The sequence below is a fragment of the Dromaius novaehollandiae genome, chromosome 3, assembly GCF_036370855.1.
Source record: "Dromaius novaehollandiae isolate bDroNov1 chromosome 3, bDroNov1.hap1, whole genome shotgun sequence".
NCBI lineage: Eukaryota > Metazoa > Chordata > Aves > Casuariiformes > Dromaiidae > Dromaius > Dromaius novaehollandiae.
In genome coordinates, this window is record NC_088100.1 from 68,022,997 (window position 1) to 68,047,724 (window position 24,728).

Genomic DNA, 24,728 nt, shown 5'->3' on the forward strand with positions numbered 1-24,728 from the left:
GCTCCTAGTAACTGGTTCTACAACAAAATGTACAACTAGAGTAATCTTGAAACAAAAAGGCAAATATTATCAAAACTGACAGAAAACACTATCTTGCAAGAATGCACGTCAGTGTTTAGCTGAGCTTCTGAATAGAAGTAAGTGCATCTGGGCTATGGCAGGGGAAGGATGAAAACAGCAGCAGTTTTCTTTAAATAAAGATTTTAAAAGTCCATTAGAAAGCTATGCTCACCTCCTTTAGCTTCCATAAGACATCTAATAGCTTCTTCTGCTTCCTCAGCTGTGGTGGTTTTGATCTGCTTGACATTATAAGGTTTACTTATTCCGGTACGGACTTTAGGCTTTAAAAAAAAAAAAGAGAGAATGAGTGATCTTGAGACAACTTTTTTCTTGTATACCTATAATCTTACAGCTAAGCTCACACACCATTCAAGTAACCTTCCAGTTTTGTTGGTGGCTATTCAACAATCTATAAATAATCCAGAAACAGTGGTGAGGGGGGACTTCTAGCAGATATTAAATCTTTGCTACCAGCTGAGACAACAAGACAATGGCTCACTGCCGTGGCTGGTCCCTTAACCATTCCCCTTTGTTCAATACATTAGAAATCTCCTCTAAGAAGACAGGAGAGAGGGAGATATTTCCACATTCAAGTCTTTGTTTCTCTGCTGAGATGGCTGGCAGCCTTACTAGCAATGGTCAAGACCTTTTCTGTATGCCAGGCACTGGTGTGGCCCATGAAGGAGCGTAAAGAATTAAACCACCTTCTCACAGTACTGAAAAATTCAAGTTAGCATCCATCAGAAAGCAACACATGAAATAAGCCAATAATGTCTTGGTCTTGCTGCATTCTTTCTCTGCCTCTTTGGCCCTTCTAGCTCCTGACAATTCAGTACCAAGTTTTCTGGAGCCCAGCTTGTCCTACAGTCTACTATTACAGGACAACACATTCAGCTTAGCATTTTCAGCTCAGGCATGTAGCAGACTTCCTCCCTTGAATGACAGGCACATCACATACATGACGTGCAGAGCCTATGTGGATGCGGAAGGCCAGGACAATACCAAATGACCACATTGAGCAGCAGGACTCACTGGTTGCTGAGGGGCTCCGGGTAGCAGCTTTGCTGTTGCCAGGATGGAGCAGGCAGGCTGGCTTCCTGGAGAGAGGGAACCATCTGAAGGGGACTTTTTGCCCGATGTTCCAGCTGGAAAGGGGAACAAAACCAGCTTTTTACATTAAAGAGCTGGTACAACATTTTTACCCATAATGGATCAAAACTGATACCCTGTGAAAGTGCAAAAGAAGTGGTCTCACCCTCTCTGCTCCTCAGGGGTATGGGTACATTATGCAGGACCTTCCTGTGGGATGCCAGGGATCCCGAGTCCCCTCTGCCTGGGTGCTGAGGACAAGGCAATTGGATCTAGGAGGTGTGTTGGAGTGGATTGTTACTGGTCTAGTCAAAGGTCCCCCTTTTTGGGGACAAAATCTCAGTGCAGAATAAAATGATGAAACTGTTTCAGGAAACAGTTTCCTAGTTTGTCTTTTTTAATTAATGTAATAATCTCAGCTGAGTATTAACATTGCATTCCAGGCACAGAAATACAGATGTCAGTGTTGTCACTTCTGGGCAACAGACTAAAAATGAATGGAAATAATGCTGAAGAGCTCGTCTTCCAGCAGTGAGTCTGATGGAACCTTCAAGTTACGACTGGAAAATACACAGACAAGAGATATTTTTGGCTGTGAAAAAAAATGTGCTGCATGGCTTGTGTCATACAGAAGGCCAAAATGATTATGCTGGTCTAGCAAACACCGTTAGTCCAGAGGTAGCCAGAAAAGTAGGAGTAAAAGAGCACTGATGGCCTCTCAGGTGGGTAGAGCTTAAATAAACAGCATGACTTCCCCTTTGTACCTCACTGAAAATCATAAGCCACTTTGCAATTCTTTCCTAAACACAGAAGCAAGAACTGCTTACAAAGTGGAAAAGCACAAACGACTATCCGGAACAAATATTTTGTCAAAGCTTTTAAAAGGATGATTACAATTAAGTCAGAAACAAAGAAACCGTAAGCAACACTCGGTGACTTTGAAAGTCAACAGGCATAAATATGGGTATTTATTTTTCATTGTCACACTTGCCAGCCTGAGTGACGAGTTAGTATGAAACGTATGGACAATTACAGCCTCACTAAAGCACAGGATATTTCTTCATGGAGTACCTGTCACCCTAAAGACAAACTTCCCTTATTGCTAACTGCAGCCACATCAGACTGAAACAGACTGGGAAGCAAATACAAATACATCAATAGCCTGACATTTCAGAGCAAGGTACTGCTTTCTTTATCACCTAGAAATGGGGGGGGCATAGCAGAACAGGGGAAAGCCATGTTCAGCTGGGGCCAACACAACATTAAAGAAAGTTACACTCACCAGGAGGGGGAGGCCTCTGTGGAGGCTGGGGTGGCCGAGGTCTGTTAGGAACGGACAGAGATCTGCTTGGAGACCGCCGGTGGCATTCCCTGCTTGCTTCCAGCTCCCGCTTCAAATCAGCCAGGTCTGCGTCATCTAGAAGAATTTTAGAAAGTATCTGTGTTAGATAATCACTGAAAGAGATAGCCTGAAGCTGGGTAGTCAGGAGAGAGGCAACTATGAATGGTAAACCTGAACCAGATGTCTCAGAGCAATGACATGTGGTTCCTTTCATACTGTCTGCTCTCCCTGAATGTCTCCCTGTTACCACTCCAGGAAACATCTACCCTCTTGTCAAACACTTCTCTCTCTCCTTTTCCGGCATTTATTAATTGTTCATGAAACAGACTGCCTGCATCTGATTCCAGGATTACTAGTCACCTTGTTAGGCTGTGAACTTTGCACAGAGACACGTGGCAGCAACGTGCTATCAATCGAACTATGACGTGACAGCCACAAGGAGGCTACTCATGGTCAATCCCTTTTTCTTCCTTCCTGAACACAGAAATTCCCTCAGAGGACTGGTCAATTTTCCTTGCTCACAAGGACTGTTTTTATGCCAAAAGAAGTCTAGCTGAATAGCTCACTCATCACATCTTTGCTTTCCAGCGATGCCTTTAATCTGATAGTCCTGGGCTGCTCCTTAAAAGAGCAGGCTATCATACCATCTTTCATCCTGTCTAACCTTCTCTGACAGCTGCAGAGGTGAGGAGTGGGGATTGCTTTAGTCTCCCAAGGAACAGCCTGCTAAGGTGAGAGCTTTCACTTCGGTTCTCTCACTTCCCTGCACCGCCCAGCCAGACAGCTATGTTCTTCTGGACTTCAAAATCCATTTGATTTAGTTTTGTCCCTGTGGTTTGGAGAGGATGGGAAAAGAATCAAGTAGCAGCAGTCTCTCATATTTTAAGTACTTTTACACAAGTTCCTGTTTTCCTGAAAGCTGCGCTCTGCAGGGAAGACTGAGCTGCCTCGCAATTTCCTCCTCCCACTCAGCACCAGATGGTAGCTGCAGAGAGACAGACTGTGATCTGCCCAGCCCTCCCCACCCTTCTCTCTGCATTTTCAGTACCTCTAAGCTATAGATATGACTCATCAGTAGGAACTAAGGAGTCACGCAGGCACCCAAAGACACGGCTTAAACTTCTGGCAATAGCACTGAAGACGAGACAAAAAACAACCACCACCCTCTATCTGTTCCCCTAACAGACTGCTGGTTTTTGGCAATGGCTTCTAGGGACTCGTAGTTTTATGAGGGCTATGCCCTTTCTGTGATCTCAAAAACACCATTGTGCTCCTGTCCTTGGTTTCCATCTGTGTCCAACACCAGCCATACAGTCATCATACCCTCAATAAGGAGTTAACTCAGGCAGAATTGGAAGCTCATGGAAGATCTGAAATTGCAGGGACTTTCAAGATGGGCTGAATATATCATATTTTGGCTTGTGGGAGATCGTGACCCCACCTTGACCTATTCCAAACTATACTTTATAGCCTCTATTTACTGTGTGATTTTTTTGTGGAGAAGAGTTACTGTGAGTGAAAAGAATCACTGCAATTCTCTGTAGCTTAATGAATCACCACATAGTAGGCCAGAGGTGTTTGGAGAGCAAGACATCCTATAATACGAAGTGATTGGTTTCACAGTATTTAATAATGACAGACTACTCTGTGGCTCAGGGCTAGTTTTCTAGGTCTGGCCAAGCTGCACTCAGCATGGGACTTAAGGTAGGTAAGAAAGCTGTATATCCCTGTGGTTGTTTGCAAAATCTGTCTGCGTAAACTTATGAATTTCATTTAATCTTTATGAACTCCACTTCTGACTCAACCTTTGAAGATATTAAAGTTTTCATTTTTATGTCAGAAGAGAAAGCACTTCTGAGAGAGTGCCATCAACAAATGAATAGCAGAAAGACAGCTACTGAATCACTTGCTGTGACAGAGAGGTTTTTAATACATGACCCAGCCTGTCTATGCTTGGTCACTGAAGCATGTCCTGATCATATCCCAGTATAATAAGACTGTAGGCTTGGTCAGTTTATGGTATAGTTTATATTGTATTCTGTTCACAGCTTTATCTTCTGTTTACAGAGTCATTTCACAATAATGTGCAAACATGCCAGGTGACCAGGAAAATTGTAACACATTTACAAACCAGCATTTCTAAGCAGTACCCTGCCCTGGGCTGAAGACAAGAAAAGGAAGATCTAAGTTTTATTATTTGTATTGCTACTGCACCTGAGGGCCTCAGTTATAGTCACAGACTCAATAGGGGTTGAGCACTGTATGAACACGTATCAAAAAGACGATCCCTATCTTTGAAGGGCCCACAATCAAAACATAAATGAACAGGGAAATACAGACAAAGGGAGAACAAACAAAAAGCCTTCAAGTCTTACTTTAAGAAATGTACATAATCTACCTTTATACTGCCGTGGTTTTTGTCCAGTATGCAATGGAGATTTGTTTGAAGGTGCTATGGATGGAAAATGCCCCGAGCCCTCAGGCAAATCATCTGTTGTATCTGCTACTAGGTGCTGACACAAAGCATCATCTAAGTAGTCATCCTCATCCTCCATTATATCACCTGAAATAAAATATTAGATAACAAAGACTTTGTGAGCAAATGCATTCTCTTCCTACAACCAGTGATGTACTATACAGGCTGGGCAAGCTTCTTGAGTAATCTCTGTTTTCACCGCAGTTTGTATATATACAGATAACTGTAACATGCATTGGATTTGCTAACATTTTTTAACTTTAACTTGATATAATAATCTAATCAATAGTTCTCTGCACAGGCACAGTACTGGGTCAGGGCTTTAGTTCCAAACCTCTTTCTAAGAAGTGTGGTTTCATTACAAACTAAGATACGAATCACACTCATATTGTGCCTTCTCTGTGCAACCAAAGTCAGCGAAGCGATTTCTCACAACTTAGCTTAGAAACCTGCTGCTCACCTTCTGAGTCATAGTCTAAGCTTGAGAAGTCAAAATTTTCTTCCAGCAGACAGGAGTTTGCTGTGGGTGACATGGGGGCAACGCTGTCCCGTTTTCGAGCAATTTCCTCCTGAAGGCCCTTCAGCCAGTCTTTGGTCTTGGGCCGGATCTTCACTGTTCTGCCTCTGACCTAACACCAAGAAAGAATTATTTTCCCCTTGCCAAGCAACTTCATCAAAATGAGAATACTCCAGCAGAATAAGCAAGTGCTGCCAGTCTACAGTACAACTGCTTCAGAAACTGATGCAACTGAAGCTTCACTTCAGAAGTTAAAGGAAAAAGAAGCACACTTCATACCTCCATAACCTAAATCAGAATCAAGTCTTCGGACTGTAACAATATTCTGGAAAGAAAGTTAGCTTCACAGCTCAGAAGCCCTTCTGCTACATATAGGAATTACTTGAGAAGTACGGTGAAACATCAAATATCATCAAAATGATATTGTGATTGTATCAATGGGGTGAGAAGGGCCCAGTATGAGTCAGAGGCTTTTCAAAAACACAGGAACTTACTACTTGCTGCCATCTGTTAGGAAGCCCTCTGCTCAGATAATCCCAAATATGATTGTTGATCTATATGGGAAGTATATTATTGAGCAAATTAGGACCACAGCTGCTTATATATGTTGCCCTGTGATATTTCAGGTGAGACATACCAAAGACAGCAGCGTTGGCAGTAAAGTCAAAGCTCCTGACCCTGGTTCCCAATCTCTTCAATTGTGCCCATATAACTGTGCTTGGGTCTGTGCTATAAATTAGATCGATGAAATGAGGCAAACTAAAAGATAAAACTCCAAACACAAAAGAAGTGCAGGGGTTAAATCCTTTACTTCTCTGTTGTTTACAGCGCAGCCGCACAAACAGTTTTGTCAGCATAAATGAGGGGGTTGATGAACTGTAGTGCATGTGTGTGGGAAGGAGGAGCAGGGGAGGGGAAGGTAAAAGCCTGCTTCTAATGCTGAGTTTGCCATGGAAGCTAATGAATCATGCTGTTCCAGCTTGGTAGAAGGAGTTTATTTGGTACACTTAAGAAAAACAAAAAACTCTAAACAACAATTTTGAGGATGCTTTGGCAACAGTATAAAGTCACGCATAGTCTCTAAAGAACTGCTTAAAGTGTCAGAACAATGACCGAGTGTACGTATCCTGCAGTGACATCATAAGGCCAGGTCCTAAGCACTGCTTAGTAGCTCCAAGAAAAGTTAGCTCCCGCCCTCCTGAAACTGAAAAATATTAAAAGCCTCAAAGGTTGTGAGAGCTAAGGACTTTGTGAGCAGACATTCTTTGAAATAATGCTACCAATTTAGCTAGAAACTTGAGTGTCTCATTTTAAGCAACCACTTTTGAGAAATTTGGAATGGAATTACTATAATAGATTTGAAATAGTCTTACCTTGATACCATCTATATCCATAACACGAAGAGCTGACTTGCTGTCTGCAAATGTCACGAGCATTTGACCTCCACTGATCCTAGTAAAAACAGGCAGAGGAAAGAAAACTGCATTTTACTCTGCAAGTGAATAAAAGGCCTAAAGGTGACCACAGTAGCTTTGTACAGCTCCATATTTGGTTTTAGGTCTTTTTTTTAATCATGACTGTATATTCTGGGGAAGAACAGGTGGTCTAAGAATTGCAGCTGGGCTCTCCTGCTCTACCTATCTCCCCTTGTGACTCCAGCACCATGCCCATTACTGGGTTGTCCCCAAAGCCCCAGTACAAATGCCTCAGCAGTGCTTTACAGGATATCTAGTCTGTCATCCACATTCCCTCTGCACTGATTTCCTTGGCTATGCATATCCCCTGCCTCAAAGGGCAGGAGACCTCCCAAAAGATTATGATACCATTGAGCTGAAAAGCAATTAAAAAAAAAAAAAACCACACAAAGCATCTTCTTTTCTTGTTCCTTTGCTTCACATGCGAGGTGGTACTAGTGTTCCTGTGGGGCTGCTTTTGAACCCTTGACTTATATTTGGTACTTCATAATACCACACAACAACAGGTCATCCACTTTCCTCATCAACAAATGCATTAAATACAACATAATCAATTTTCTGGTCTTGTCTCGTAGGTTGCAAGTGCTGTCATCAGTCAGGCCTCACCCGGTTTTGCCTGTATTTCTCAAAACAGAAGTCTCATAGCTATGCTGGAGCCCCATACAGAATCAACCAGAAAGAAACTAAACTGCTCTGTCAGAAGATATAATCACACCCTCCCTCTCAGACTCAATAGGTGTTGGAACTGCAAGAAGCCATTTTCTTCAAAAATAAGCAAAAGGACTCCCAAAAGAAATGAGAGCCAGACAGGAAATCCTACTGAGTGTGAAAAAGCATTGGGAGAGAGCAGACCTCCTCAGAGGAAGTGAAGCAGGGCTTAAGGAACTGCAAGCAGAAGCAATACACATAAACAAGGCCTGAATCTAAAGATGATGATTTACCCTGAAACCTCTGCTCTCTGGTGCTGGACTGAATAAAATTCTCCTCCACTCAGCCAAGAGAGCTATTATACTGTTTCTTTAATGAGGTAATAAGAGGTAAAAGATACTCAAAACACATATATTCAATTTCTAATGAAGAATTCAACATGCAATAAAGGCATTTAACATACTACTTTCAAATATAAAATTAACTCTGTGGATACACAAAGGGTATCTCTAGTCTGTATTTGTAAATAGATGACACGCATCTCAGATTCCACATTTACCTGACCAAAACAACAGTGCCATAATCCTCAAATATTTGCATAAGCTCTGTACGCAAGTCCTCAGGAAATTCATTTTTCTCTTCAGGCACAGGGGATAGTAGATTTACCACTACTGTGGCATCCAGTGGTCCCTGGAAAGATGACACTTCCTGGAAAACACTCTCACAGGCAGCTTCATTGACTTCCTGAACCTCTACTTCCACAATAGCTAACACAGGTCTGCATAAAACAAAGGAGAAATGCTTATTTAAAATCAAAAATAACATCAAGCAATAGGAAATGCTTATTTAAAACTAAAATCAATGTCAAGCAATAGGACAGGTAAGAATTTAGTTGGGTGAGGGACAAACGTTATATTGTTAAACCCTTTACATCTATAGTCACTTTTAACTCCATGATGTCAAAGCTCATTGCAAATGTTTTAATTAAGCCTGATACACCTTAGAAGAAGATGATTATTATACATTCTACATGGAAAGAGAGACTGAGCAAATTGCTTAAGGTATCACAGCAAGGAAGCACTGTGGCTGGTAATACAACCCAGAAGTTCTCACTCTGGTGGACTGTTTCATTTTTTCTGCAGTGGAAGATCATGCCTTGAGCACTATCTATTATATATTTACCACTCCTGCACTAGCTGGATGTAACAGTGAGGACACACCATAGAGGAATTTAAACAACTGTGTGTAGCACCTCTGACAAAACTGCAATCTAAAGGTACCAGAATGCTTCGCTCATTATTAAACAGCTATCTCCCAAACCTCCTATACGGCAGGAACGCAATATATTATTTTCTGTTAGACCTAATTCAAGGCTAAATAAGCTGTCTTTCTTCCAAACACTAAGGACAAACACTAAGGTGCTCTAAGTGCATAATGTAGTCATGTAGCAAACATATGCCAATCTGTAACATTACAAGCAACACTGGAAACCTGCTTCTTGAGCCATTTCTTACAGATTACCTCCCTGTGTGTTAGATCTAAATACAATTGGGAAAGCTGTCTGAAAGAGCAAAGCTTGTATTGTCTCTGTGGATGCAATCTACATTCTCAGAATTCCACCTGCAAATATACACAGAGCAGTAACTGGGATGGCTGCTCTTCTAACTACTTCAAAATTGCTGCCTTCCACTTGCAATAGAGCAGGCTCTGGAATATGCATTACCAGAAGATATTAATGCAACAACAGCTAATCTAGAAAGGAATAGTGGGGGGGGGAAAGAGAGAAACAACTTTGTATAGGAAATGTTAACTATTTCTAAAAGCACTGTGAATCGTAATGCATTTCCATGTCAGAAAGATCCAGCTAAGCCCTTTTTCCGGCACAAACCTTGGGAAAGCAAACCCACCGACTGTAATTAAAAAGCAGTTTTTGCAGTCGAGTTTGCTGAAATTGAAAACCAATGCACAACAGCCATGTTTCACAGACTGCATCCTCAAGGTCCTTTATGTAATGAGTACGCTTTGTGGAACATAGCAATGTCAAATCCTTGACACAGAGAAATTGCTTGCAAGAGGCATGTTCTTCTATTGCTGGAGGACTACAGAACAGTTCTCATGTGTAAGAGTACCATGAGAAGTACAGGGCCAGCTGCTGTGATTCACTGAGCTCTGCTATGAGGAACAATACTGTAGCATTTCCAGAGGGCATGCAAGGGGTGTGACAAAGGTAATTCTAAATGCAAGGGAGCTTCCATGATGTATTTATTACAGAATTTGTTTCAGAGAACTGAGGCAGTGACAAAAACTTAACAAAGAAAAGTCACTCATATCCTCTAAAGAGGAGTTAATGATGCAGACCAGCCAGAGGCCCTGGCCTTTGTTTTTTCTTCCTTCTCCCACCTTCGTTTCTAAGAAAAGCCTAGCAGCTTAACACTTTATTACTCTGAAAAGGTCACATTTGGCCCTATGTACATGACTTACTCCTCTTCAAGCCACATAATCCCTTCTTCCTCCTCTCCCACAGCAAGCTGAGTGGGAATCTGTCAGAGCAGCTTGTTTGGGTACCAGGGCTTTCCAAAAACAAGCAATGGAAAGCCCTCAGTTTGCTGCAACTTATCCAACCCTTGCTGAGGTCACTGTGCAGCAGAAATCCGTACACAACTGTAGATGCTTGCCACCCTGGTATAAAACCCATTATGAAAAAAACACCAAGAAACTGAATGGAGAATTAGCCTGTAATGCTTGTTACTATCAGACTCAATTTCTCACTCTGAAGGTGCAGTTCTGTTTGACACATTCTAATCTAGAGGTAATTTCTCTGATTATTTGCTTAGGACTTTACCTGTGGTCAGATGCCTGCAGCTCTGCTCTCCCGTAATACATCAGGGCTCCAGGGGTCCAGGTGTGCCTGACTTTAGTTTCGGCATTCAGATCACTGTCTAGAAGATTGATCTCTCCAGCTACATGGTATAAAACATCATTTAAAACTCACCCTTACTAATAGTTAAAAGCTATTTTATTATGATGCAGCTCACAGAACGCTAGTAGTGGGAGGAGGTTTTTTAAATTGTTCCTGTATATACCATTTAAAGAACAGCTTGTATCCTAAAACACATAGAAGTTAGGGGACAGGAAACAAAATATGGAGTGTGGGAGAACAACAGGGACAGCTGATCAGTAGAATAAGACACATGCAAAATCGTAACCTGAAGGTCACCCAATCAATGATCTACACAGTCTGGGGTGAGAGTCATATTAATATTTTTTCTCCTGCCTCATTATTCAGACATAGTACTTGAGAAATGAATTGCATTACTGAATAAAACACAAGGAGTGAAGAAATAAAAAAAGGCAGTCCCATGCAACTCCAACCTCCAAATGCTTTCTTTGCAATACATTAAAGTAACAGTAAGCACTCCACACTTTATGCTAGAGTAAGATATTATATTGCCATCAATACCATGAAAATTTCTAGGTCACTGTTTGGGCTAATGAGTAACTATTTCTTGCACATGGAGTTGAAAATGAGTTAACATGGAATATAGCATTTCTCCCTAAACACTCACACTGGGGCTACACTTTCTTCTTAGAAAGCAAATGGTCCTCTAGCCTATACCTGCAAAAAAGGAGCAAGGGAAAAGAGTTAGAGCTGAGAGGCTGAAAACCTTTGCTGCCAGCAGAAAAAGAGAGGAACTCTGGTGGCATTAGAAAACCTCTGCAGAGTTGGGAAGGTAGGTGGACAGACAAGTGGTCAGTCACATACCCACGTGGACTAGCTGTGGGAGGCACAGAGTGCTAAATAAAGGAACCTGCCTACAGACAGTGGGCTCTTGCAGGCCAGCTAGATGGGTGCTACGTTCTGTGTGCGCTCCATCAACTAAAGTCTTCCCAGGGGCTAAGTTCTGCCATTTGAAATAAGGGATATACTGGAAAACTTCTTGAAAATGGAGTATTTTCTTTCTCCTAAAATGAAAACAGCCAGCACAGGAGGGAAGTTCACTTACTGCTGCAACTTCCTTATTACATCTCCCACAGTTTTCTTTCTGGATTACACCTCTATCAGTGGTTTAAGCTTCTCATTTTACTTCATTTTTGATTCCTTAAATAAGCATGCATAACTCTGTATTACACTGATATGTACTCTCTGATTACCCTAGTTCTGCTTCATAGTTTTTACACTTAGTCTGTTCATGGTATGACTTGGATTCCAAGCAGTAGTTCCTAGGCATGAGAAAATCCCATCTGCAGGCACAAACAAAATTACTTTTCTAGTAATTACACCTTTAATATGAACTTGTGCAGATTTTATAAATACTGGGAGTTCAGATACACCTGCAGACTGCAAACATGGTTATAAAAACTGTTTCTGGTTACAAAAAGAAACACTTTTTTTATTTTGTTAACTTTCAAATAACACGCACAAATTGTACATGGCACTTCTGCTGTGGTGGCCACTCACGGTCTCAAAGTACTTTACAAGCACTAATTAATGAAACCTTCTACCATTCCAGAGGCTAGCAGAAATGTTCCCAGAAGCTACCAAGGCAGAAGAAGTTACAAAAAAGTGCTTACACATCTACTGAGGTCAACAGAAACAGTAAATCTAGCCTTTATAACACAGAAGTTCACATAGACGTCACAAACTCCCTTTTTCTCCATTCACTAGATTAAATCTCCTTCTGTGGGTTCTGTATGAAAAATGAAACAACGTTCAAATAAAGAGGACGGAAAGACCATACACACCTGTTTTTTCAAATGGAAGTTTTTTTCTCCACCAAAGCACTCGGTCAGTCCAGGCTGGGGTTCTGCACTTATCACTTGTATCATAAGCCTCTGAGCCAACATCGTATTTATATGTTGGTCCAAAATTAATAGTCCCTTCATGAAAGTCTTTAAAAATCTATGAAGAGAAATACCATCTCTTTGATTGAGTTACAGGTGATGAAGCTGCCATTGTGATATGCCAGCTTTCTTGAGCATGAATAACATTCTGATTTTTAAACAAATTTATACATTTATATACTGCAAATACCAATCTGAAAATGCCCATTTTCACTCTCTCAAGGAACTAGACCAGGCCAACATGCAGGTATTCAGGAAAATGATGACTTTAAAGCATAAGCAAATGGGAAAAACTGCCTTACTTTTCCACTGGATTTTTGCTGTTGTAATTGATCAAATTCCAGAAGTGTTTTCCAATCTTGCCGTTTAAGAAAATAAAAGACTTCCTCATACGTTAGATCGATACGATAGTTAAAATCGCCACACCAGAAGACATAGTCATGTGAGAACACGTTCCGCCCCTAGTTGGAGGTACAGAATACTATTTTAAACCACATTCAAACACCCAAATCTTAAATAAACGAAACTGTACATCTCGGTTTCTCTGAAATTCTAAGTACTGGACTTACCTGCCATATTCTGTTTATTAAAAAACAACTCGTGCTAAAAAGAAATAGTTTCTTCACTGTCTTTCACATCGCACTGAGCTGAATTTTGTAAACAAGATGAACAGACTCTAGCCCCTGTTTTCTGAAGGTATGTATAAACTGGGACTACAGTTTTAAATTTGGCTATCATGAATATTTTAAAAACTGTTTATTTTTCTGACACATTTCACAAACAAATATTTAAATATTCTAAATACAACACAAAGTGTTCCTGGTACGAAGGCACATTCAGCAGCAAAGGTCTTGAGTAACATCAAGCTAAGATTTGCTTTTATGTGCACATGTCGCAGTTCTGTAAATGTACTGAAATAAAATGTCAGTAAAAATTCAGTCCACTGCTAAGTTTAACATTCTATACTCTAACCCGTCATTTTTTTTTTCAGTCAAGCTATAAACCTCTAAAACCCAGGGATTCATGAAAGAAATGCTACAGAGCTGTAGCTATCACAGCCAGCACTAGAGGGCACTCTTTATACATATTACACATGGGCGCACACACGAGGTACATCTAGCTATTACAAATGCTGAGGACATAAAATAGTTAATGAGGTATTAGAAGGAAAGACTACCATAAGGACGACTTTATGGCCATTTAGAACGCATATTCTATGCAGGACTTCCAGACTGTCAGCATTATTTCTTACATAAAACACGATCAATATGCTGCATGTGTCAGGCCTCTAAACCTTGCAAACAACAGGGAGTTAAATTTTATGCTTTGCAACCTGAATGCCATTTTTTGCTGACTAAACAGAATACACAAACTGGTCCATTCCCTCCCTGGTTTAGGACCTCTCCAGGGAAATCTGAGAAAGAGCAGCTACAGAAATTAAAGCAACCAACAATTATTAAGGGAAGCAAAAGAGCACAGCCACCAAACCCCACAGGTTACCTGCTGGCCTGAGGAGACAGGTATGAAATAAACCACTAGGGCAATGGATTTGATATCATTCAGGGGAAAAGTTATTCATACAGACCGACAGTCTGTACTTCCTACATTGAGAAAAGCCAGCTGTTCCTTGACAGTGACACTCTCGTGCACAAAACGAAGGGAAAAAAAATTACAATAGCTGTGACCAAGAATGATTCATCATACCTGAGCAGGAACAGCTAAAGCATTGATGTATTGAGTTGCAGAGATGGTCTTTCAGGAACCCTTACTAACTAGTGTCAGCAAGAGCTATCAGTATGTTCTCTAGCTGTAAGACCAGTCACCTAGATCTCATCCATGAGGCCTTAATGTATTTAATATGTCAAGTAAGGAGCACCACTCTGAAAGATCAACCTGAAACCTGGTCAAAGGCCAGGACCTTAAGCACTGCAGCATCTACATTTTTTGAAAGCTGTAGAATTTTCATAAAGCGAGTGCTTTATTGAGTGTCATCTGGTTTCTTGTGACACATTTTCCACTTTGTTTTGTTTCCATTTTGTTTACTACTTCTTTCTGCTTACTTTCTTTTATGCTCCTTCTCTATCAGCATAGACAGCCTAGGACCAATTTTCACAATGTACAGCCTTTTACCTCCCATTAGCAATGTTTCTAGCTTATGTAATTCCTTGCTTACCATTGGAAAGCTGAGTTTCTGCGTGATTTCTTTATAATCTTCATTCCTCTCTTTCACCTGAGTCTGCCCAGCTGTTAAGTGACTGCATATAAAGCAGAAACTGGTACTATAGAACTGAAAACGGATGCTCACTGCCCCTTTATTTCCAGCTTTTCCTCCCATTCCTGTCTTCACTGTGTCTATTGCTACATCCCTGTATAAAAAAAAAAAAAAAGAGAGAGAGGAGAGTAAAAGGCTGCAGGGACAAACATTTAATTGACTTTGACTGCAATATGGAAAGGAAAATCCTGTTATTTACAATGCCATGTTCCCTCCCCTCCACGAACTGATGCATGGACAGGGAGCTTGCTCTTGTTAAGCGTATCTTCTAGGCTGTGAAGTTTCTTGATAATGTCCACATACATATATTTCATGTGAAGTATAATGCAATAACAAAAGAATTAAAACTATCCGAAATTATTTTTCCTCTCTTCTTGTCCCTCACAAACAACATAAGCAAGGCATTATTTCTGAAATATTTGGAATTTCTACAAGATATACGTTTCAAGTTTACCATGATCTTTAAAAAAGTGACAATAACTAATTGTACTGTTACATTCCCTTTTACTTTTGATGATACAGGGATCTATTTCTCATACAGTTATCAATTTAAGTGGTGCTACTATGTCTTGAAACTTAAGTTCATATTGGATACTGGATTTTTTGATCAGTTGCAATCAACCCCAGCATCATGTATGTCCTTCCCATTGAGGACATTTTCATTTCCAGAGAGAAGCCAAGTAGATCTGGACTAGAATATTACAGGCTCTAAGCAAGGGGCAGGGAGAAAAGCACTAAGTCTTTGGGTTCCTGTCAGGTGTTGATGATCTGAGTGTGACCAGAAGATGTTCCAAGCTGTGCCATTTTCCTCTCTTTTCCTGACTGCAGAAAATCACCAGAAAAGACACCCTCAATTGTAAAGGGAGGCAAAGGGGACCATCAGTGTGTTTCATGAAAAGACAGATTTCAACTGCTTTGAAAGAAGCACGTGGTCAGTCTTTTCACTTTAAGGAGTTCTCCCTTCCTGCTGCTTGCCTATCCAATTGCTGAGTGGTATTTACCTGATTTCCATCCATAGGAAAGGTTACATTGAGATAAACCACTGTACATTCAACTGCTTGTATTTCCTTGTTCCTTCATTCTCTCATTTTATTTCTCTTCTGTAACTTCTGCCCTAATCTCTCTAATCTCTGTAAACACAGAATTCCTTTTGCACTTCTGATAATTTTTGTCTTCATTTTCTGGACATGGTGAAAACTACATAGGCATGCAGGCTAGTTGTGGTTGCGTTCACCTAATACATAGCAACACATTAGCATTAAATAATGAAACTCAGTCACTATAATCTAACCCTTCCCTTTTTCTCCGAGTTTCAAAGGGCTACATCTGATTCCTAGCAGTTTGACAGCTGCAACAGAGCCACTATGCTGTGCTTCTTCTGCTTTTGATCTCCATTTAACCAAGCACTTCCTGCTGCATTACTCAAATTTCTTGGTCACGAATCTTGTAATCCAGGTGAAAAGTCAACTACTGACAGATACACTTCTCTGTACTGTTTTATACCATCAAAAAATCTAATTTTTATAATCCCTTTGAAGAAAAATTACTAAGAATGCAACAATTCAAGACCACCTGGGTTACCTGTATTGCATTACCCTGGCTACAGCACTCAATGTTGCACAAGCTCTGCACTGATCTTCTCAGTAAATACGAGCTCAGTGAGAAGGAGGAAGCAGCTTTTGATATTGTGATCACAAAATGTAGTTAGTGGCTGAGCAGTGTCTCTACTATGGAGTGGACGGGTCAGCACTGTTATGATTGTTTTGGCTAATTACTTATTTCCTACCCATTCACACTTACATTTCACAATTCTTGCCCATGGCAAAGGCATTTTAATGTGTAGATCCCTGTGGCTCCGTTCTCTTATCTTTCCTCAAATACAAATGAGAATCTTCTAGGGGCAAGAGAAGTTTGGTCAGGCTCCAGTGACGTTGGTGCTAGTAAACTGAGTACACACAGCTCTGCATCCTCCCAACTAGAGACACTGTTCTGATTCTCTTAACATCCGGTAGAGACAAACACTTAAGGGGTCCTTACAGCCCCTCAATTCTGTAAAATGTCAAAGGACAAAACAACCTCTCCAACCCTCTTCCTCCATCCCACTTCCACCTATTCCACCATTCTTCTCAGGTCTGAAACCAGTGACTTCCACGTTATATTATTACTACTGTCTCTATAGGATGCTATTTTCGAAAAAAAATCTCCAACACTGTTGCTTATACCAAACAGTTTCACTATCTGCCTGGAAGTGTTAGCCCCAGAGAATATATTATATTTGCTCTGTGACAGCTGTGTTAACTATTTATTTTGGGCTGCAGTGGAAGATGCTGATACGTGTCCCTGACAGTAGGCTTGAGCTGGCTGGACAGAGACACAGCCTTTCTCCTTCTGTGCTACCGGGGTTACCGCAAATGCTCTCTTCACAGCAGTCCCTGAAGTTATTTCTGGAGGGTAAATTCTGTCCCACTCTTGGAACTCACAGGAGGTCATTATAATATTCCAGAGCAGCCAACATTACTATAATATTATCCCCAAATATTTAATAAATTTTTCTCATAAAGCATTAGGAGGAGAGAAAGACAAATCTTCAAAAGGTACTTAAGGCTCAGCCTTGCAATAGTACCCTACAGCTTCATGCCATGAAGGTGTCCAAGATGGACAATGTTTGGGGAGAGCTAGGCAACAAGAACTGGATTCACAGATGCCACATTTCTATAGGGAAACAGTAAGGATATGGTTAGAAAGTAAACCCTGCCCTTCAGGCAGAGATGGGCACTTGCCTTCACTTGGTGCTCAGCCACTCTTGGACTTACTAAGACATGTCATTCCTTTCCCACAAAGACAGCACCCAAACAAGGTGCTACACCTGAATACCTCAGGAAGCCTGGCTTCTCTGCTGAACTGGAGGCAAGGTACCAGGATTGCCTGGCCCTTGGGCTACCCAGGAGGATAGTCTCCCAGCTACTCATCTCTGCTGCCTGGAGATGTGTCTCCCCTGCGTTGAGCAGGGACTGGAATTCAGGTTTGCATGAATCCCACCAAGCTGAAAAATCACTCCCACCCTCTCTAGACACATTTCAACAGCAGCTGTTACTGAAAATGGAGGGTTTTTTTGTTTTGTTTTTGTTTTTGGTTTTCTTTTTTTTTTTTTTTTTTTACCTGATGAAGGGGACATGATAAGGCCGAACAAAGATGAAAAGACAAACACCAACAAGCTGTGCTGATGTCAGCTGAATGTAGCGATGAGTCCTTGAAATAGCTTTTTGAAGCTGCTCTCCCCACATCTTTTTATTTGTTGTGCTGGAACAAACACAAAAATCATTTAATGGAATCAAAAGAAACCACATAAAATCAATACAGTGAGCAGATAAACTGTGTCTTAGGTTTACAGACATCCCATTAGGCTCTACATATGCTGACTCCAGAACTGGAGTGCTGTGGGAGGCACAGCAGAGGCAGCTAATATCTCCTTGTGAGCCAGCCCGGAGCAAGCAGGGTCAGTGAGCCCAGCCACAGTGCACAAATGCAGTTATCCCACCTCTGGATATGAGCTGGATTGTGTCAGCCAGGCTTGGAGGGATCTGGGTTTGTTACCCTCATCCACAGGCTGTAACTGGGAGCTGACTGTAGCAATCATAACCTTAAAACCAAAAATCCGTGTCAAATCTTGCGACTTAACAAGATTTCTTTTGCTTACAGCGAGGATGAGATAAAATGGATCTTCTCTGACTGGGAGGTGACTGGCTGCACCCCCAGGGCACTAACTGTTGGCTGCTCTCGGCTGAAGGCTTATGAGTGGGTGCAGACACCTCCTCTTCTGCAGACCTGACTTCTCATCTCCAAAGTCAATGGATACAAGCAGGTATACAGCCAGTTCAGCAGGCGTGCTAAGCACTACTGTAACTTGTCAGTCCCAAAACAGACAACTAACTGCTCAGGCTGAAGAATCAGTATGCGAAACATTATCTTCACGGTTCCCCATCCCAGCTTCTCCTTCAGATTCAAACACACCGGTATGTACCACAGCCTACTGTATATGCTGACAAGCCAAGCTTAGGCTTTACTCCTTCTCTAGCAACAACTTTCACAGATACAGACAATTAGCCACAGACACATTTTGTTCATTTTAAAATTCCCCCATGAATACCTATTATGTTCATAGTCACTGACCACATCTTTCCAACATCAAGCAGGGATTTAAGGACCAACATTAAAACAATGTCAACCATCAGAATACTTTTCTGTCAACACAAAGACTCAAAAGGCTTAGAAAACTCTGTATATTCTACTGTACAGAAGTTCGTGGAGACAGAGCACTTTCAGCACAGTCTGAGTGTCATTTATTAATGGCAAACATATTTCTAGCTATGATTACAAGCAACGGACTTGGAAGGATGTATACATTGAGTATACAAAGGAGAGCTCTGGAGGATTTTGTTTGGTTGGTTTTGGGAGGCGGGGGTAAGGGGAGTATTTTCTTAACCTACCTGGCATTCACAATATTCCCTGCACTTAGTTCAACCATCTCTTCAAATCCCACTGCAAATATGTCAGGAGGGCAGTTCTCATCATCTATTGGCAAGACGGAAAAATGCATACAAGAGTTACTACTTTGTTGTTTCCTCTAACAACCTGTATTGTAATTTCTGCCAAAGAACATACCTATAGTTCTATCTTGGGTATCACCTGCCAAGCTATACATATTCATAGCTCCTTTAATCTAATCTCACAAAACAACCCCTGTAGTTCCTCTGGAATTTTTTCCTGCTTTTCTCCCAGCAGTTGGTCTCCATCTCTCTCACAAGAAGCAGCTCAGAACAGAGCATTATATTGTAGCAATGTTAAAATGAGAAAATAGCCAGTGTTCTCCCTCTCTTAGCTAGACATATCACCAGAGCCACCAGAGCCATTACTCACCATCTTACTACCACTTGTCATCTTACACTGGGTTATCTAACACCCTTACCTTCTTCCTCTTCTTTTCTGACACTGATCCCTATGTAACTGAAACTACTGTCCATACACCAGCATGTCCCTTCCCTCTCTCAATGCCTTTAGTAAATTTATCTGCTATTTTAAAGAAGCTTTTGAAGTTTCTTCTCATCTTCTTTCTTCCCAGCCCCTGCCTTCTTAGATCACCTGCACTATAACCTTAGGTCACCCTAGAGCACTACAACTCTCCCTTCCCTTGCCAAGACCTGTGGATACCACCCCACTGAAACACTGAAGATCAAATGCTCTCATATAATAGTATGAAGCACATGTATCGACACATCAGGTTTGTCAATTGTCTAAACTTCCTTAACAAAATCTGTAAATCAATTACAATACCTGGCCTTGTTCTGTAAATGAGAAATTCAGCAGCTTATTTAAGCAAGCCACAAGCACAAGGGGTTTCTATACTACTGAACAAGGGAAATTGCCTTCAACAGATGTAACAATAAATCTCTTTTTGTCTGAAGGTTTTGACAGTAACATTTCCAGACGAGCTCAGAGTTTAGATTGTACAGATACATTTAGCTGCAGATAAAGACCAAGTAGACATTTTGAGGGCACCTAAACACATAACTCCCACTCACAATGAAGAAAAAAGGAGGGAGGAGTCAAGGAGTAAAACCCAATACAAGATGTGGAATAGGAAGATACACCCCACAATGGAGTGAAAGGGACCTACAGACTTTGAACTGCTGCAGGTCCAAAACAGTATCACTTGGAAACAACCCAAAAGCTGCTCTGACAGCAGCCTCTACATACCACCTCATTGCTGAGGGGAGGCAGCACAAAGCTAAATGGGGCAAAATACATCCCTTAGAATTGAGAGAAAATGCCCTCAGAGATAATGTACTGACTTCAAAAGGAACAGCTAGTCAAAACCGGTGTCTAAATTCACTGCTGTCCCTGCGAATGCCAGAAAATATTGCTTATACTTTTTGACTTCAAAGTCTTACCCTGAAATTCAGAAACTCCAGAGAGCTTAGGAGAATCCAGCAGCCAGTCTGTTAGCTCACTGGTACCAAGGATGTTGCTTCGAAACTGCTTGCCTCCATTCACGTTCCAGGTCCCCATGGCAACACGAACACGCTTGAAGCTTGTGAATTCAAACTGACGCTCTGACATGGCCTTCAAAATACTTGGAGTTACTGATGGAGGGGGAGAGAGAGAGAGAGAGAGAATGTGTTTAAAAAAAAAAAAAAAAAGTGCTGTAATAGAATAAAAAGGATACAGACAGCAGTGGCACAAACTTACTGTTAAATAATGACATTACCATAGTGGCAATGACACTAAAAGAATAACTCCAACGGTAACGGCAGTAACTGCAAGATAACTGGGGTTAACACTGTCAGTTTCTCTTCAGAAAATCAGGCACTCTTTGAAAATAGCTCTACTTTGACACATGGAGGTGAATAGATTGGTCAGGAGGAGAAAAGTCAGTTTTAAAAGAAACAAATTGGAAAGGACTCAACTCACTTTTAACATTTTACTTACATTTTCCAGCACTTCAAGTAATAACCGAACAAATTCTTTTTCCTTCCTTAATCTTTTCAGTTTAGTCTACACAGATTGGACATATCACAAATTAAGACTTAAATCTAAGCCCTAAGAAATTTAGGGTGTGGGGGGAAAGGTAATGAGCAGCACATAGTTCTCCTAAACTAGCACTGTTACGGAGCACTATTCTAATCAGAACTCCTCACAAGAAAAGGCCATATTCATTATTTCTAATGGGTACAGAAAATGAGGAGTGTGCTTGTGTGTCCATCATTAGTTGGAAGGGCAGCTGAGATGTCCTTAACCTTCAAGTACCTGATTTAACTCTGCAATCAGACATAGAGGAGGTATCTGTGCTTTCCTTGTGTTTGCCCTCAGGGGACAAACCCAGGATTGAAGCAGTGCTGAATGGTTAATGTCTATCCTACTAAAGGCCAACCGTTCTCTGGAGCAAAGTGACCACCTGATACTGCTTGTGGGAGCAGATTATCCTGTGTTTGCACACAAGTTTCTTCTCAGAGGGAGCTAGGTTGGTTTACTCTAGATGGGTACAAATGAATGTGTATATGCTGTGGATTAGCAGGGCCCTGGAGTAAAGCAGAGAATGAACCAAAATAACAGCATAAACATGCCTTTGGAGACCCAGAAGGCTAAAAGCATCTGCAAACTGCAGGTCAAAAATAAAGACATCAAAATCTGAGCTCAAGAGACGTGATTAAGTCCGACTCATTTAGGACCAAACTGGGAATAAAGCCCTAAAATTTTTCAACCATTTTAACTCCTCTAAACTGTCAGAAGAGACTGCCATCAACAAGCAGATAAACACACTCAGAAGTCCAATACAAAATATGAGAATTAAGCCCAGGCAAATAAAAGCACACAGAGAAGTGTTATGGTAACTTGAAAGTAGTGTTTTAAATAACATATTTGTGCAAAAGTGGCTTATTAATTATTTTTCCAAAAGGATGCAATGGGTCATATCTGACAGCTGACACCCCCGTTCCCTGTTCCCCATTCCCCATTCGCCCCCGCAAAATACACACAAAAGAAAAGTGAAGGGTTTACACTGGTTTTACCTAGCAGAGCACTGTCGTCCATGAGCATCTTGCCTTTGTCTGCATATTCCTCACTGAAGAAGTCACCCATGAGCAGCAAATTGATGGCTTCCTGCTTTACTGCATCAAAAAAATTTGACTGAATCGTGCGTGACACAGAGCGGGCTCCATCCTTGAGTTTCCCAACCTGCTTTAGACAGGAATCATCAGCACAAGTAATACTGAAGAATAATTCTGACAACTTTCTTTATTGTCACTTGTGAATAAGCAGATCTGCCATTTTCCTTTACCTTGTGCTTCCCCTCAAGGGCACGACTGCCAGTAAATACTCTGCTCAGATTATGACCATTGAGAGTCCACATTGCTTTGTAGGATTCCACAAAGCGCTCAATTATAGATTTAGAGTTCAGCCCAAGACTTTCTAACTGAGCATGCAGGATCTAATTGGGATAGAAAGAGAAAAAAATTGTCCTTAAATATGTCTTTCCCTTTTATTCTCCATTTAAGTATTCCAGCCAGCATCATTCTGTATCATAGAGCTGGCAAGAAAGACTTATGTCACTGAGGCTTATGTCCTCTTTCCCATCTTTCCCACAGAACACACAATGTATGCAGTAGGGGCATCCACGAAAGGTCCTTTGACAAACTCACCTCTAATGCAATGAAGGACTGTATGCTATTAGTACGATCCAGGCAGTCCAAACAATTCATTCGAAAAGTACCTGTCTGCAGACTTTGGTAACCAAACACAAGAGGAGAGGAAGAAAAAGGTATATTTTAAAACGATAGCTAATCATGGGTTGATTGAGCAAGATCACCAAATGTTCAGCCTGAATATACCCACCTGCATTCTGCCAGTACAAGCACATTGAGTGCAACATTTTCCATTACACATCTAATTACCTGATGATGTCTGCAACTCCACATTAGCAAATCCATGCACTAGTAATTTTCCAGATTCTGAACAATGGAGATGCAGTTAAGCCAAAACAGTCGATTAACCCCAAGACTGTACTTTATCTCAAAATTGCATTCCAAGATAGTCAGTTAAGTTCTTGGTCCTGATATAGCAATGAACCTGTGAAGGTCAGAAGGGATGGTGCCTGGCTATATGGGACCATCAGGCCGGGACACTCACCGTGGACTTACATTCTTGCCCTTGGTGAAGATTCCAAAGTCTTCCCAGTGCAACTGTAGTTGAGGCCTCAGTAAGTTTTCCAGCTTCTCAGTTTTCCCACCTTTGGCAAATTGGTGGTAGTCAAAGTTTATCATGGGAGTGTCTTCCGCATGGGAAGAGGCCCATAGCAATTTCTGTTCAGAAAGTGAAAGAAAGAAACAAGTCCCGCTCAAGTCACCGCTTACGGACTGATATCAGCATGCTTTTCATCGTTAGCAAAATTGGACAGTTTACCACAATTTTAACATCAAGAAGTTCAGAGGGAATTTTGAAATGCCAGACATGAAAACAGCAATGAAAGTTCTCTATTTGTTTTCTCTCCAAAAGCAAACTGGGTTGTTAGAGCCCAACTTTCTATGTGGGAACTTAAGCTGTAGCTGCAAGACAGAGCTACAGACTTCTCCTGCTTCCTCAGCAGAAGCAGCTGTGCACTCCCTTAGCCTTGGCTCATGGCAGTCCTGCAGCAGGCAGTCTGCCAGCTCTGCATGGGAGCATGTACGGTAACAGTGATGCTCTGGGCAGACTCCCTGCATTCCTAGAGATACTGTCAGGTGAAACCAGACACAGGACTGGGACCCTGATGGGCAAGTATGTCCAGAGCTGCTTATGGTACATGAGCATAACACGGCATGGTATTTTGTAACCATTCCTGAATGCCCAGATATAGGAAAACATGGCCCTAACTTTAGACAGATGGTAGTAGGGGAGAAAGTAAAAAAGAAATTATGTCCCAGGAACCATAAAGTATTTGTGGTAAACCATATAAGTGAAAGAAGTGGTCAAATACCCTGATTAATTCATCACCCAATTCCATGACCTCACATGCATTTTCATAATCACCACAAATTTCATTATCATGTCTGTAATATATACAACATAACAGTATATTCTGCTCTCCATAGCAAAATCAGAGAGAATTTTTATATTAACTCTAATTATGTAAGCCTTTGTCTATTCCCTCCCTTCCTGTACATTCTCATCTCAAGAGATGGATACTTTTTTCCACTTAGATTGTGACAAAAAATGAACAAAAACAACTGTGATATTACAATAAAAGTCAACATGCAGCAGTTACACCAGTATAATTGTATCAGGTTAGCCAGTAAGCCTTCCATGCAGAGACAAATTTAAAGGTGTTGCACAGTGCTTGGAGAGGGAGCACAAAATATATTTTCATTACACTGTAACAAAAGTCAAAACACCTGGTATCTGCTTCTGAACTGTCAGCACCTCAACCTGCCTTTACAGGCACTGCTAATGCACTTCAAAACATTTACCCACCACTG

At 41.2% G+C, this 24,728-nt stretch overlaps 2 protein-coding genes across 3 annotated transcripts in view; one reads left to right on the top strand and one right to left on the bottom strand.

The window, feature by feature from the left end:
- Positions 1–8,071, top strand: part of SERAC1 (serine active site containing 1) — a 48,851-nt gene extending 40,780 nt beyond the window's left edge. Inside the window, exon 17 of the mRNA XM_064509101.1 lies at positions 7,535–8,071. Within this exon, the coding sequence (XP_064365171.1) occupies positions 7,535–7,668 (134 nt within the window). The 3' untranslated portion in view covers positions 7,669–8,071. The remainder of the gene's footprint in view (positions 1–7,534) is intronic.
- Positions 1–24,728, bottom strand: part of SYNJ2 (synaptojanin 2) — a 69,684-nt gene that overhangs the window by 5,999 nt on the left and 38,957 nt on the right. The window contains exons 8-25 of one of the 2 annotated variants that reach the window (XM_026122204.2): positions 23,404–23,576; positions 22,917–22,998; positions 22,556–22,705; positions 22,287–22,452; positions 20,670–20,861; positions 19,209–19,293; positions 17,881–18,021; positions 14,623–14,815; positions 12,752–12,910; positions 12,351–12,507; positions 10,450–10,567; positions 8,167–8,385; positions 6,858–6,936; positions 5,428–5,596; positions 4,890–5,054; positions 2,432–2,566; positions 1,093–1,205; positions 233–341 (exon numbers count right to left, since the gene is read on the bottom strand). In XM_026122204.2, coding sequence (XP_025977989.2) covers positions 233–341; positions 1,093–1,205; positions 2,432–2,566; positions 4,890–5,054; positions 5,428–5,596; positions 6,858–6,936; positions 8,167–8,385; positions 10,450–10,567; positions 12,351–12,507; positions 12,752–12,910; positions 14,623–14,815; positions 17,881–18,021; positions 19,209–19,293; positions 20,670–20,861; positions 22,287–22,452; positions 22,556–22,705; positions 22,917–22,998; positions 23,404–23,576 — 2,605 coding nt within the window. Of the gene's footprint in view, positions 1–232; positions 342–1,092; positions 1,206–2,431; positions 2,567–4,889; positions 5,055–5,427; positions 5,597–6,857; positions 6,937–8,166; positions 8,386–10,449; positions 10,568–12,350; positions 12,508–12,751; positions 12,911–14,622; positions 14,816–17,880; positions 18,022–19,208; positions 19,294–20,669; positions 20,862–22,286; positions 22,456–22,555; positions 22,706–22,916; positions 22,999–23,403; positions 23,577–24,728 lie in introns of both variants that reach the window. The other variant, XM_026122202.2, reaches the window with a different exon arrangement.